At 39.6% G+C, this 14,892-nt stretch overlaps 4 protein-coding genes and 1 non-coding gene across 6 annotated transcripts; 2 read left to right on the top strand and 3 right to left on the bottom strand.

The window, feature by feature from the left end:
• Positions 1-225: 225 nt before the first annotated feature.
• On the top strand, positions 226-2,203 carry LOC111777392 (constitutive photomorphogenesis protein 10). 2 transcript variants are annotated; one of them, XM_023656959.1, is made up of 4 exons: positions 226-572; positions 854-927; positions 1,026-1,173; positions 1,699-1,818. In XM_023656959.1, exons 1-4 carry the CDS (start codon positions 302-304, stop codon positions 1,770-1,772), a joined length of 567 nt encoding a protein of 188 aa, XP_023512727.1. In that variant the 5' UTR covers positions 226-301; the 3' UTR covers positions 1,773-1,818. The 2 variants fall into 2 exon arrangements, with proteins under 2 accessions (XP_023512727.1, XP_023512726.1); XM_023656958.1 differs by lacking the exon at positions 1,699-1,818 and adding an exon at positions 1,825-2,203 and having other exon boundaries at positions 232-572.
• A 737-nt stretch (positions 2,204-2,940) lies between these two features.
• On the bottom strand, positions 2,941-4,358 carry LOC111777391 (F-box/kelch-repeat protein At2g44130-like). Its single transcript, XM_023656957.1, has one exon. The coding sequence runs from the start codon at positions 4,105-4,107 to the stop codon at positions 3,079-3,081; it is 1,029 nt and encodes a 342-aa protein (XP_023512725.1). The 5' UTR covers positions 4,108-4,358; the 3' UTR covers positions 2,941-3,078.
• Positions 4,359-5,939: 1,581 nt separating this feature from the next.
• On the bottom strand, positions 5,940-6,011 carry TRNAG-UCC. The gene has a single exon. It is a non-coding gene; the product is annotated as a tRNA-Gly (tRNA).
• A 350-nt stretch (positions 6,012-6,361) lies between these two features.
• Positions 6,362-7,818, top strand: LOC111777712 (phytoene synthase 2, chloroplastic-like). Its single transcript, XM_023657433.1, has 4 exons — positions 6,362-6,737; positions 6,829-7,001; positions 7,100-7,335; positions 7,415-7,818. Exons 1-4 carry the CDS (start codon positions 6,362-6,364, stop codon positions 7,770-7,772), a joined length of 1,143 nt encoding a protein of 380 aa, XP_023513201.1. The 3' UTR covers positions 7,773-7,818.
• Positions 7,819-8,243: 425 nt separating this feature from the next.
• On the bottom strand, positions 8,244-14,641 carry LOC111777387 (serine/threonine-protein phosphatase PP2A-2 catalytic subunit-like). Its single transcript, XM_023656953.1, has 11 exons — positions 14,269-14,641; positions 12,282-12,338; positions 12,101-12,184; positions 11,510-11,581; positions 10,225-10,296; positions 10,019-10,059; positions 9,535-9,601; positions 9,217-9,408; positions 9,035-9,124; positions 8,840-8,947; positions 8,244-8,708 (listed from the first exon to the last, which is right to left on the bottom strand). The coding sequence occupies exons 1-11, from the start codon at positions 14,353-14,355 to the stop codon at positions 8,643-8,645; spliced, it is 936 nt and encodes a 311-aa protein (XP_023512721.1). The 5' UTR covers positions 14,356-14,641; the 3' UTR covers positions 8,244-8,642.
• Positions 14,642-14,892: the final 251 nt, after the last annotated feature.

The raw sequence follows: 14,892 nt of genomic DNA, 5'->3' as shown, positions 1-14,892 counted from the left end.
AGGGCTCTGAACTGGGCTTCTGATCTGGGTGGAACCAATTGCTGCCCTGGGCTTGTCGTCAGGCTGGAACTGGGCTTGGACCATCCAGCAATTTTCCTTACCGTTATTGAAAAGAAAAAAAAGGGTTAAATTTTTTAGTGTTTCTAAAATTTATTGATCTATGGACACAAAGTTGAATGCGTAATCAAATTGTATGTAATATAATATTAAAATTTAAAAGTTAAGGCGTTGTAATTTGGAAGTATAATCACCCTCCATCAAACTCAATGTAAGTCGTGCAATTGGGGAAATTTATAATCAAATGGTCAGGTTTGGTTCCCAAAATCTGAATCCAATGGTGGGAAATCGCGACCACCGCCCGCAACAGCCTCTGTTTGGTGGGGGGAGATCGTCTTCGTCGACGTCCTTAGCGCCTCCAACTTCATGGGCGTCCACAACCTCCGTTTCTGCTTCAGGGAAGAGAATTCAAAGAGAAATGACTGAGTTTAACTTGGACCCACCTTCCGATTGCTCCGCCGGGCCAAAGGGCGACAATCTTTACCACTGGTTCGCTACCATCTTTGGCCCTCCTGGTAGGTACCCTTTAGGGATTCGTACTTCTTTGTTTCAATTCCTGAACAGATGCTCACTAAAACCCTGATGGGGTTTCATTTCCTGACTGCTAAGGATGTTTTATTTACAATTCTAAAGAAAGTGATTAGGGAAGAAGATGCTCACTGTTTAGCTTGAGGAACTTTTACCAAAAACTAAATTTATTTGTTTTGGATCATATGAAGGCTGTGTATGAACACTATCTCCAATAAATCAGGACAAATTTCTGGTAATCTTGACTTGTGTCTGTGTTGTTTAATAGGAACACCATATGAAGGTGGCATATTTTTCCTGGACATAATTTTTCCAAGTGATTATCCATTCAATCCTCCAAAGGTACTCTTCTCCCCCACATCCTTCAACTTGATGCTCATTCTTGATCGATGCTACACTGTTTCAAGTTGGTTATTTATTAAGAAGGATCAGGTGTGCAGGTTGTATTTAAAACCCGAATCTACCACTGCAATGTCGATTCCTCCGGTAACGTAAGTTTGGACATTTTGAAGGATAGCTGGAGTCCTGCGTTAACAATTGCAAAGGTGTTAATTGCAGTGAAATCAATTTTTACAAACCCCAACCCTTGTGAGTTCCCTCACTTTCTGGACTCATTGTTTATGTCACTTTATGCTTCTTCTCGTTTACTTCATATGCCTTTCTGTTTCAACTGCTTTTCTTTCATTTGGAATGCATTGTCCTTTGTGTCTTTAAGAACCGGGAGTGTAAACGAAGGGATAGACCAGATATATGTTCGGTTAGGTTCGGTTTTCACAGAGAGGGACTCTGTGATTGTTGAAAGGCATTTACTAGGAATGGGAGCTATTCTCCATGAATGTATGCAGACTATGGAGGGAGATGGTTTGTTTATATCAGTATAAAAGTTTCTAGTTACAATGATTGCCGGTGGGATGAATATTGTGAGATCTCACATCGGTTGGAGGGGGGAACGGAGTATTTCTTTATAAGGATATGAAAAACTGTCCTTAGTAAAGCGTTTTAAAAACCTTAAGGAGAAGTTCAAAGAGGACAATATGTGCTATGTTACAAATATGTTGTGAAAAAAGTACATAGAGAGGTTCGATGATCACAGAAATGGTTGGTCTGTTTTAGATTTAAATAAAATGAGAAGGAAGAGAAGATTGAGGAAGCAATGGCAGTGTGCTAACTGTGTTCTATTCAACTAATTGATGGCAAGTTCGAAGTCCCAGTTCATTTTGGATTCTCCTAATGTTGCAGATGATCCAAATGCACCTGGTGTTGCTCACTTGTACTTGGCAGACAGAGCTAAACACGACGAGATAGCTGCTGAGTGGACGCTACGTTTTGCAAAGTGAATGGAACCTCAAACAAGCAACAGTGATGGATATGATTTTGGCAAGGAGTTATGAAGAACAGTGGAAAGCAAATGTAGAGACGAGGACATGGAATGGAATACTACAACTGTGGATATTATGAATGATTTGTAGTAGCCCCTTTGGAATTTAGGTGTCTGTCATATGCGTATGTAATATAGTGTTCTCTTGTGATGATTCGGAAGGATTCTATAGCTATCAAGTTTTGTATTTATGACTAAGTTGAGATTTGAATACCAAAAAACTGATATCTTCATTGGTCAGCTCCTCTCTTCTCAGTTTGATATCATAAATTCTTAAGAAGCGTGGCTGATCAAAAGCCACTCCTTGAAAACTACTGCAAATTGTTAAGAATGAGAAATAGAAATAGAATTGGGATCGAAAGTATGATCTTCATTCAGGTTTACCACGTTTATATAGGATACAAACTATCAACTAATACCTAAAAATAGAAAAAAATATATATCTAACTAAATCTGGTAAATAAATAAAATATACCGTTAATCAAATCTATACTAACAACTCCCTAAATATCTGAGATATATTCTAACTAATTATCACCGCAAAATATCCTCTTAATACTCCCCCTCAAGTTGGAGAGTTTGATATCATAAATTCTTAAGAAGCGTGGCTGATCAAAAGCCACTCCTTGAAAACTACTGCAAATGAACAGAGGGATGGTTCAGAGTGTGAAGATGGAGTGTAAAGAGTGTAAATAAACGTAGATGAAAACATCAGACCCTGCAGAGGGGTTTGGCGTGAGCTCATGGCGGCTGGAACTGGAGCGNGGCTGATCAAAAGCCACTCCTTGAAAACTACTGCAAATGAACATGGATGGTTCAGAGTGTGAAGATGGAGTGTAAATAAACGTAGATGAAAACATCAGACCCTGCAGAGGGGTTTGGCGTGAGATCATGGCGGCTGGAACTGGAGCGCATATGCGACCATGTGGATGATGCGACCATGTGGATGATGCGACCATGTGGATGAGACCATATTACTGCAAATGCCTGCACTCGGTAGCTGTTTGGAATTTATTATGTACATAGTCGGTAGCTGTATAATATAATGTAAATGTCCATTTCCAAACTTAGGACAAAATTACAATAATGCCCCCACATTGGATATTTTCCACAAATCACACCTCTACACAGCATCCCGATTGAACGTACCCACTGTACTCTTCTGGAACATTAATTTTGGTCATTTTACTATTTTCCCCTTCCTCCCTTTCCATCACATAGAAATTCTGCGCCGCCCCTTGGTACTCCGACCCCGTCACCACAGTTTGGGATCCGATCACCACCCCGCAGGTTCCGACTTGGAACGCAGCCTCCCATTCCGACCAGTTCGTCAGTCTTCCCTCTTTGTCCATTCCGACGCATGCCCGCGGGCACCTCCCCGTCTCCCATGCCCGATCCACAACGCGCCACTCGCCGGAATCGAGGTCGTACACTTCGGCGCTGGCGTCGAACATTCCCTGCCGCTCTGTGTCGTAGCCGCTAATCACCCAGAACTCGCCGCCGGCCATCAGCCCTTCGCACTCGTCCCTCCCCTGACTCATTTGGGGCAACTCGGTCCACTCGTCGCTTCTCAGATCGTAAACCCAGGCCGATTTCAAGGCGTTCTTGCTCTCGTCGTGGCCACCGGCGACGTAGATTCGTCCATCGGAAGCCCCTATTGCAAAAAAGGAGCGGTTAGAAGGCATATCTTTCCCCTTCCTCCAGCCACATCTGGTGAAATCGTAAACGAAAACATCAACAATGGGATCGTAGGTCTCTGGGTCCCAGCCGCCCATGAGCACCAATTTGCCTTCCGTGCTGGCTATGTGGCAGAACAAAGGGAGGCCATCTGGGTAGTGGGGAATCGGAGGGATTCGGTCCCAGGATTGAGTGAGTGGGTCGAAAAGGGTGAGTCCGTAAGCGAGGGAGGTGCAGAGCTTCCATCCGGTGGTGGAATAGGTTGGGGGAAGAGTCTGAACGAAGCAGGAGAGAAGACGGGTGGCGCCGGAGTTTCGGCGGTGGTAATAGAAATGCGAGCTGGAGATGAGTTGGCGCCAACGGCGGCAGACGGCGGAGGCGAGGCGGTGAGTGGTGTAAGGCAAACGAGTGATGCAGTCGAGACCGAGTTCGTCGGGGAGACCGGGAATCAAGTGGAAGGTTTCCATTGTAAGACGAAGAGAGAGTTTGATAATACTACGTTGGATTACGCTCCCATTTATACAAACCACCACTCCGACAATCAATCTTTTATTTTTTATTTATTTTTCCCTCTCTCGGTCTCTGTCTCTCTGTCTCTCTGTCTCTATCTCTATCAAATTTTCCACGTGTCAATGTCAGCGATGGATCACTTTCACAAATAAAACTTTCTTTTGTTTTCTGTGGGGTCTTCATAGAATTGGTTTCGTCCCAGCGATGGCAATGGGTTTGGGTCTGTGGGTCTTTATGATAAACGGCAATAGGAACTCNTCGGGGAGACCGGGAATCAAGTGGAAGGTTTCCATTGTAAGACAGAGAGAGTTTGATAATACTACGTTGGATTACAGTCCCATTTATACAAACCACCACTCCGACAATCAATCTTTTATTTTTGATTTATTTTTCCCTCTCTCGGTCTCTCTGTCTCTATTCTCTATCAAATTTTCCACGTGTCAGTGTCAGCGATGGATCACTTTCACAAATAAAACTTTCTTTTGTTTTCTGTGGGGTCTTCATAGAATTGGTTTCGTCCCAGCGATGGCAATGGGTTTGGGTCTGTGGGTCTTTATGATAAACGGCAATAGGAACTCGGAAGAAGAAGAAGAAGAAGAAGAAGAAGAAGAAGAAGAAGAAGAAGAAGAAGAAGAAGAAGAATTGTTTAAATTAATAACTAGAGCTGTGGGTAGGATTGCATTTATGATCCGGGAGAGTTTCATATTTTCTTCTCAAATAATTTGTACTAACTAACCAACTTAGACCATGCTGTTTTTCCTTTTCCTTTTTATTTTTTTATTTGTTTAATTTAATTTGTTTAGAAAAAAAAAAAGAAAAAAAAGCAAGGATGGTTACGTGGAAAGAGAGAAGGGATGTGTGGAAAGCAAGAAAAAAAGAGAAGATAATGGGGAGTCACATGGCATCATCACAAAAGTATTTCTCTCTTTTAATTTTAAATGTTTTAATTAATCTCTCCATCCCTTTGTCTGGACACGTGTGTCATGTATTTATTTATTTAATTAATTAAGCAAGAGAGTAATGTAACGGCGGTTTAGGGTTTAGGGGTGAGAAGTGGGCCCAGTTGGAGAAACCTTATTATTTTTGTCCAAAATGATTTTGTTCTAGAAGACCTCACATTTTTACTTTCCTTTCTTATTTTTACTTTCCTTTCTTATTTTTACTATACACTCTCTCAATCCCCACAAATTAATTCTGGACCATACACACATTACAAATGAATCCATGGTTCAAAACCTTTACATAATTAAATCACAAAAAACCTTAGCCGTAGATTCTTTTCTAATTTTCAAAACAATTGCTCTTACTTCCCGATCAAGTAACGTCTTCCTTGCTCTTACTTTTTTAATTGGAGCCTTTATTTATTAAAACAACAAGGAATTCAAATGCGACAACAGCCATAATGCTCACTTTTGCATTATGAATCTGTCAATCATAGGATGTCTCCTTTTTTTAAACTATTTTTTTATTTGAAAACTTTAATCTCGGAAACCCCCCTGCCCCCCACCGAACCATTAATATTTTATGATTGAGTTAGGGGGGATTCCTTTGCTCTTACTTCTCTCTCTCTCTCATGCTTACCCACAAATTTTGGATCTGGACCCCAAAAGCTAGTGGGCTTGAATAGTAGTAGGCCCAATAATTTCAGGAAAAGAAACTGATTTTTGAGGCCCAATATGCATTGTTACGTGGAGGAAATGTAAAGGAGGGTAATTGGTAGAAGACAGGTGGGATTAAAGGTTTTCTAACATTTAAATTATGTTAAGAAAAACAAAATCAATGTAAAAATTGCGTTTGCCGGGAGTCGAACCCGGGTCTATTGCTTGGAAGGCAATTATCCTAACCGTTGGACTACAAACGCTCCTTGTGGGGTTGGGAAATAATTTAATTTAATTAAAATAAAATAAAACAAAACACTTGAAGGAGTGCTGAGTTTCCGAAGCGTATCAAGAAGGCTCAAGATTCTAAAATGAAATCCCAAAAAGAAGACAAAATTGTTGTTGTTTTCCTCCGATCCAAGGCTCTCTCTTTGTCGGATCCTTACCAACTTTAGTGAAGAAAAGAGCAGAACCCCAAATTCCCAATTGTAATCATACTCTGTTTATGCCATTGACCTCCCCCATTGGAATATACCTCCCTTGCCTATCAAAATAATGCTACACTCTTATTAACCCTTTTCAACCCAATCTTTTTTCTCAAATAATTTGTACTATGACTTCTTCTATTTCCCTTACACCAAACCCTCGTATAGTCATTGGAGAATGCAAAGGGAAGCGATCCAGAGTTAGAGTTATAATGAGCAGAGGTGGGGTAATTGCAGCCCCCACAAGCCCCCAGACATTGAAGTTTCCTACTTTGTCCAAACAAGGCATTCCTTTGGCCGATTTGCACGTCGATGAGATCGTTGCGAGGCAATCTCGGGCCAACCATTCTTCCCAACCGTATAAGACGCTGCATTTACATCCTTCATTTCTGGAAGAAGCTTACGAGAGTTGCAGGAAAATCTGCGCAGAATATGCCCAGACCTTCTACTTGGGAACTTTACTGATGACGAAGGAGAGGCAGAGAGCAATTTGGGCAATATATGGTAAGGGGAAAACAGATCACATTTTTTAAGCGAACCCATTTCGGAAAGCCCACGAAAGTGAGGAGTAAGTTTTGAGTTTTTGTTGGTGCAGTTTGGTGTAGGAGAACAGATGAACTTGTGGACGGCCCCAATGCTGCATACATGAACCCAGAAGTTCTTGACCGATGGGAAGAACGTTTGCAAGACATATTTGAAGGGTGCCCTTATGACGTGCTGGACGCTGCTTTGAGTCACACGGTGTCCAAATTTCCCTTAGACATGAAGGTGCAGTGAGCTGAGAGAAGCTTTCCTGTTTTTTATATGTGTCTTGCTGGCTTGGGCTCATACTTGTTGTGCGTGTTTGTTTTGTTTTCTGAAAGCAGCCTTTCAAAGACATGATTGAGGGCATGAGAATGGACACTAGAAAGTGTCGATATGACAGTTTTGAAGAGCTGTATTTGTATTGTTACTACGTGGCTGGAACTGTGGGCCTAATGAGTGTGCCTGTTATGGGAATTGCACCCGATTCTTCGCTTTCTTCTCAAACTATTTACACTGCTTCCCTCCACTTGGGAATTGGAAATCAACTTACCAATATTCTAAGAGATGTGGGAGAGGAGTAAGCTATTCTTTTTCTTTCTCTATATCTTACTTCTATTGTTCATGCAACTAAATATTGCGTTTTGAACTTGTTTCAGTGCTTTGAGAGGGAGGGTATATCTTCCTCAAGATGAGCTTGCACAGTTCGGGTTATGTGACAATGATATATTGTCGATGAGAGTGACTGATAAGTGGAGAGAATTCATGAAAGAACAGATCAAAAGGGCGAGGTTTTATTTCAAACAGGCAGAAAAGGGAGCCTCTCAGCTAGACAAGCCCAGCCGTTGGCCGGTATGGTCGTCCTTGATGCTGTACCGAAAAATATTGGAAGCAATTGAAGAAAACGATTACAACAACTTCACAAAGCGAGCTTACGTAGGGAGGTCGAAGAAACTTCTCACACTGCCTCTTGCTTACACCAAAGCTATATCGGCACCCAGTCTACTCTTTCACTGACTGCACATCCAGCAACTTAGGCACTTCGGCATGCGTTGCCGCATCCAAACAGATTGCAAAACATTTCTCCCAATGGTTTATGAGGAAATTTAAGTTGAAATTCTAAAAAGATCCAAAATTTCTCCCATTATTGGTTACTTACACAAGCTTGGCTTGCATTCAAAATCTAGGATAGACTATTAATACAAAGTTTTTTTGCATAACACAGAATGTATGAAATTGCAGCCAGCTGAATTATCATTTCAAAGTCTAGGGTAAACATAAACCCGTCCCGACTCTGGCATAGAAGATTGCAGTCTCTGCATGGGAGACACTCAACGTATACACTGCTAATGGGGCCTGATTGTTTGCTCATTGAAAATAGGCCAGGCTGTTTACATTTTATAGATACTAAAGATTAAACAAAGTAGCTGAAGAAGAAAGAATTCTAATAGGCATTGGAAGAAAGGTGCACAGAAAAAGAGGAAATCATGGGAAAGAATAATGAAGGCACTCATTGAAGGAAATTAAACTGATGGTCCATCTGTAAACCCCCAAAAAGAAAACTAGAACAAGCATCCTACAAAATAGTTAACAGAAAAGCAGAGGAAAAGAAAATTACATGAAACACATTACTAAAGAAAGAAACAGATGCAACACAACATTGTTCTGTGGAGATGTTACATATGCAGTTAATGAGTCGCCAGCCCTATAGCCTCCTTCAGCAAAAACCTTGAGATTTTCAAGGATGCACTCCTCCGCCTGAAGCAACCAGCCGAAATTTACATGCTTCACCAACCCCCCCCAACTGAAATTCTCCAACGTAACAACAGCCAAAACATACATTTGGAAACAGCTGCTGCTAGAAATTTTCATCTGACAGTAGCCGCATCACAAGAAGTAATCGGGAGTTCTTCGAGTAACATCTGGCTCACCCCTCCTTGGAGCAGGTTCGAACTGCAGAAGCAAAGAATTTCACAACTTTTGACACATACAGAAAACACAAAGGTAAGATATGAATAAAGTAATGACTGGCTGTGATATTAGAGAGCCTTTTCTCCCTTTCGGGAAGGGGGGGAGGAGGTGACCTGAATGAAAGTGTGCGCCTTGCAGTCATCAACTTCCAGAATTGATGCCATATTTCCACAGCGATAACAATAATTAGGTGCACTAAATATAGTCACAACTTTTTGTTCCTGTGATAAGCAATCTACAATTTTTAAATTGCTCACACCACCAAAACAAAAGATCAATGCAGGCATCAAAGGGAAAAAGCTTCTTACATGACTCCAGTTATATCCTTCCATCACTAGCTGATGAGCTCTCGCAATCAACTTTAAATTGTTACTATGGTTAAACTGCTCAGATATGTCCTGAAGAAACAAGAAAAAGAGCTTATAAAACTCCATGGTGAAAATATGAAGGGTTAGATGTTAAATGGTGGGGGGTTGCCTAGGAAAATTACCTGACCAAAGGTATATCCTGCGCCTCTGGGAGAAATTCCCCAACCACATCGATCATCTGGGTCCGACCATAAGAGATCGCACATGGGACCTTCATGAGGAACTTCTTGAACACGATCAAAATTCCGTATGTTGTCAAGAGTTTCAATGGATGGAGACAAACCACCATGCAGACAGAATATTTCTGATTCGACCTATAAAGGCCAGACAAATAAGCATCAAAAGCAGTTTCAGAAACAAAAGTTAACAATCATAATGGAAAAAGGAGGAATAGAACCCCACAATGTAAGTACACATAATGGTGCTTAAGTTATACTGACCAGGGCTGTCAGCGGAAAATAGTCAAACAGGTCAGTAAAAATCTTCCAAACATTAGCATTGCCGTACCTGCAAATGAGATAACATATTAAAACTTTCAGATCAGGCTTGGGTTGCATTTTCAAATTATACTTCATACTTCATGTTGATGTGATACAGTCTCGGTTCACAAAAAATGTTCTCTACCTTGTGGATTACATACATAACTTCCATCTTCCGACAAATGACTCAACTTCAAATATGAGCAACACATAGTAAATAATCTTTTCAAGATGAGATATTTCAAGAAACATGTCAAAATGTATCAAAGCAACCCTTTTATTGAAGCTGAATAAGCATCCCAAAAAGCGCATCACAAAGTAGTACTAAATACAAGGAACGCAGATACAAAAAAAAGGATCTGATATGACAAGAAAGATGGAGTCGAGCCATAGGAGGATATTGAAAAATAAAATTCCTACTGAGGACAAGCCAGAAAAGACATACTTTCTTAAACATTCATCATAGAACCCATACACTTGTGTTATCTGCATAAAGAGAACATAAACCACAATTAGAGATGTCATCTGTCAAAAGCATTAAAATTTGGGGCCATGGTACCCAACAAATATCCACTAAAACTATAACATTAAACTTAACAGTTAATATCCAGGTAGACATTAACAGCAGAAACGACAATGATAAACATTTACCTGACGACTTTCATGATTTCCTCTAAGAATTGTAATGCGTTGAGGATATCGCACTTTAAGGGCCACTAAAAGCTGCAAAATGACTCATATTAGGACATGAGTTGAGTTCCTACTACGAAAATATTATCATAGAATGGCTAATTAATGCTAACAGAACATGGTGGAAGGAGTCGTGCAGCAGTAAATTATTGGGCAAGCTCACATTTGCATTCCAGGATAGTGGTCTTTTAATTACTTTGTTAAATAAAGTATAACGTTTGTGGATCAAGTAAAATTTTAATCTCTAATGCTCATGGATGAGTAACTATATTCAGCTCATGAACCTTATAAATAAATACCAAAAATTTCAAATGGTTCCGCAAGTCTATAGTCCCAGAGTAGTAGTAGACAGAAGTGATAAAGAAGTAAGAATGCTATAGAAAGAGGCTTTCAACATGAGAAAAGCCAAACGTGTCATTATTTTTAATGATAATCTAGAATCTGAAGATACTTGTATCACAAATACTGATGATTCTGATCAATCAGCGGAAGTTGCTTTGATATGGTATTCCCATCTATTGGATTTTTGTCAAGACATAATCAAAGGCTCTATGCATGCGCAAAGACATAAAACAGTTATTTGCAAAATGCTGGAAGCAAATGGCATGTCCTCATCTCATTTTTTTTTTTTTTTTTTACAAACAAGAAAAATATGTTTTTTTTCCTTTTGATATTCCCGAAATAATGAAAATGCTTTTTAGACCTTGAATATGGAAAAACAAAGAATTGACTATTTTGCATAATACACAGGAAAAGACAAGGGAAAATGAAAAAAAGAAAAGAAAAAGAGGTGATTATAAGAAGAGATGAGGAAGAGGAACAAGCGTGTCTTTGTAGAAGCCTGGGATAACGTACTACTTGGTCAAGCAATAAGAGGTTGTTTGTTAGTAACTCACTCCCTTCTTAGAAAATATATGGTCATACCCTCATTGATAATAGCTAAAACTCTAATCCGTATACTATTATTTGAAGGTGCTGAATGTTCCGACGATTTGAAAATTTTGAACAAAGAAATGCATATAAAATGCACCTATAGTGGTGTTCAATTATCAGAAAAAGAATTTCCAAAAAATTGGTTATCAGAGGGTGTGTCATAAATACTGCACATAAAAACAAATTCTCAGGGCCTACAATAATAGTTCAGTTTTTGCAATGTCTCTAGATTTTCAAGCCAAACAATTTCTGCTAGTGCCACATAACATACGAAGTGTATGCTCTAGTACATTTACATAAAACAAAAACATACCGTAACAGTTTCAACTGAGTAGTAGCCACGATCAACATAATCTCCCATAAACAAGTAATTTGTATCTGGACACTGCCCCAACAGAGATATTTTGAAGGAATAAAGAGCTGTATGATATTGGTATAATGTAAAAAAGAAAGAAGAGACTACTCTAAACTACTGAAGCCCAACTATAGTCTAAAACTTCAGGAAGGACCTCGAAATTAAATATAAGCATGTGATGAGCATAGAAAATTTGACTACATTTATATGTTAGCTATCGATCATGACCTTGATTTAATAAATGTATGTTATTGTGTGTATATCAAGGATATAGGACATATATCTAGCATTACAGAAGCGCATTAAAATATTTGCCTTTTTTCTTTTTTTCTTTTTTGCTTCAATATATATCCATCACCTAATATACTTCATTATGAACTCGGTAATAATGCTTGAAGTTGGAGAAGCACAACGATTCGACATTAACAAGAATCTACATATCAAGAGCTTTTCTGTCACACTTGAGCATTTATTTTCCGTTCAAAGCTTTAATCACTACTCATTCAGCAATAATAGTCACGAAAATCCTGCCAATGGTCAAATTAATACCTTCCCTCCAATGCGAAAGAGTTCTGCAAGATCATGAAATTGCCCATGAATATCACCACATATTGTTACCGGACTTTTAACAGGCTGCAGAGCATAAACCCCCAAGGTATTAACATAAAAATTAAGCAACATCAATAAATCCAGATAACAGAACAATAACAAGGCACCAAATAAGGCACACCTGGACGTTGCTCTCGTCCATTAGTATCTCCTTAGCTTTTTCACACAATACTCTTACCTGCAGTAGAGATGATAGACACTCCATAAATTGAGATCCTTGAAAGGAAAAATATGATCTATGAAGTGTTAATATGTGCCATAAAAAAATATGTTTTACCTATCCTGATGTCAAATAAAACAGAAAAGACTTCGGCACAGACAATCACAAGTTGATTTCATACGTAACCAATATAATATAAGCTATAAACAGTGAAGGAGAAACTAACAATGCATAGAGTAGATTTTAAACAGGACTTCATTAATAGCTAAAACCTAGAAACTGCAAACTGTGAAAGATGAGAGGAAATCAAGTTTCAATGAAAATAATAATAGTTGCAGAACCCAACATCAGTCTATAGGGGGCAGGATATAATATTCCCAACCTAGCTAAAATGGGGGAAAGAGAAGATCAAGAGAAGGAGCAAACTATCGATCAACTAATGCCATTGCAGGTGGCTTGAGAAACTAGCTAGATCCCTTTTCCCGACAACAGAGCGGAGATCTTACTTTCTCAAGTCATATGTCTTTTGTTTAGCCAACAGGGTTCTGCTCCACTTATTATTACTTACTAGCATCCTTCGCTGGTTCTGTGATATCGAATTCGGATTGAAACCGAGTTTTGACTTAACACAGAGGTCAGGAAGTTCATAGATAAAAGGAAAACAGAACACACCCACTCAGATACCATAAATTTGATATGATCATGAACCTTCTTTCTTCTAATGGTTCTTGCACAAAATCAAGAGTCTCAAGATTCACCATTATGAAAGCCATCCTCACTCTTGTTTTATTGGGCCACCCCTTCAAAGATGCCAAAGCTTTGCTCTGGGTCCACATCAGCAGCACTTTCCTTTGGGTCATTTGGAAAGAGCATAATCAAAGGGATTTTATGGACAAAGAAGTTAATTTTACAGTGTTCTTTAATCTCGTTATTTGTTATGATATTTCATGGTGTAAACTGTCTAACATCTTTGCTTCCTATAGTTATGCTTCCCTTACTTCCAATTGGAAAGTTCTTTTGTAACCATCAAGGATTATACATCCTTTTTGTAAACTTAATACATCAATGAAATTATTACCTATTAAAAAACCCTCAAGATTCTCCTATATTGATCTAAATTAGCTTGAATGGAGGCATAATTCATAAATTCACATGTCTAGCGCAAAATGTAACTTTAAGAATGTTCTGGGCAGCTTCCCACAACATAAATAGGCAGCTAAATAGCATTACTTCAGTAACTGGTGTTGCTCAAGCTTTCTCACTAACGTCTACGATAGAAAGAAGTATAAAGGCCACTACATAAAAAGTGGAACGCTTGTCAATTTAACATCAATGCTCGGTCCCATTTCTAAACGTGAAACAGTAAAATTGTACAGCTACCAATTATACTTCCAAGAAAACTGTGGAGATGAATGGATGCAACACCATTGGTCGATTTACATTGTTAGAGGTCATGGTGTTGATGGGCCACTCGCCTGATTCCACGTTCAAAAGCCACAAACAAATGCAGGTGGAATGAACGGTTGTCAAGAACAAGACAGACGCGTACTTAGCGTATCTTACCACTCAAAATAGCACCAACTGGGGCAACAATTTCCGAGTGAGGTAATGTTGGAAGTGATAAAGGGCAACTGCAATGGCACCAAGATTAGCGATCTATTTCGCGTTGGCGCTAATCTTGCACGAATAACCATATTTCTAATAATCCAACCGCTAGATCTACCCTGGAAAGGCTTCCAACGTAACCAAACCCAGACATCATACCGACGAGCCCAGAAACACTAGAGTAGTACCTCGTTCCAAGTGCAGCAACCCTAACGGATCAGGCTGGATCCATCACATTGGCTTTTAAACCATCCGAAACCCCCCGAGTATAAGCAAACAATCTCTAGATTCTACGATATAGCAAGAAGGAAGGAAAAATGCGGAAGAAAAAGAAAAAGGGAACCTCCTGCTCGTTCAAGGGCTTGCACTGCATGAGCTGGGAAATCTGCTCGTCCAGATTTCCATGGGAGTTGGATGATACGGAATCCATGGTTTACCCTGCGTACGTTTTGGTGATTCTCGTCTCCAAAAGCGAAGCCAATCACAGATCAAGATCACGCCGATTCGGTGGTGCTCTCCTCAAGTTCATAGGAATTCGCGAGGCATAAAAGATCCGTCGGAAAACCCTAGAAAAGGACTACGTCTTCTTCCCCGTCCTCTTCTTCTTCTTCTAATCACTAGAGAAAAGAAAAGAAAAATGGAAAAATCAAAGTTAAATTTCGTATGTCCCCTGCCTCCTCTCTCTCTCTCTCTCTCTCTCTCTCTCTCTTTTCGAGAATTGAAAATTGGAATAGTAGAAAGAAACTGTTCTGTCATTTTGTTGGAAAGGCGGGTAAGTAATACCCCAATCTCAAGTTTCGCGCGTGATATGAACGTGGAGTGGACACGTGGCGCTCTTAAGATTGTGGATGTGAATGGACGATCGTGATCGAAGCGGGAGCCGTCGGAGGTTATCAGAAGGATTATTCCAGATTAAGGGTAGAAATCTTGTATTATACTGTTGTAATGAATTTAATAAAACATGTGA

Source organism: Cucurbita pepo, chromosome LG16 (genome assembly GCF_002806865.2).
Source record: "Cucurbita pepo subsp. pepo cultivar mu-cu-16 chromosome LG16, ASM280686v2, whole genome shotgun sequence".
Lineage (NCBI taxonomy): Eukaryota > Viridiplantae > Streptophyta > Magnoliopsida > Cucurbitales > Cucurbitaceae > Cucurbita > Cucurbita pepo.
The sequence above is the reverse complement of the archived record's forward strand: the minus strand, read 5'-3'. Positions and strand labels throughout refer to the sequence as shown.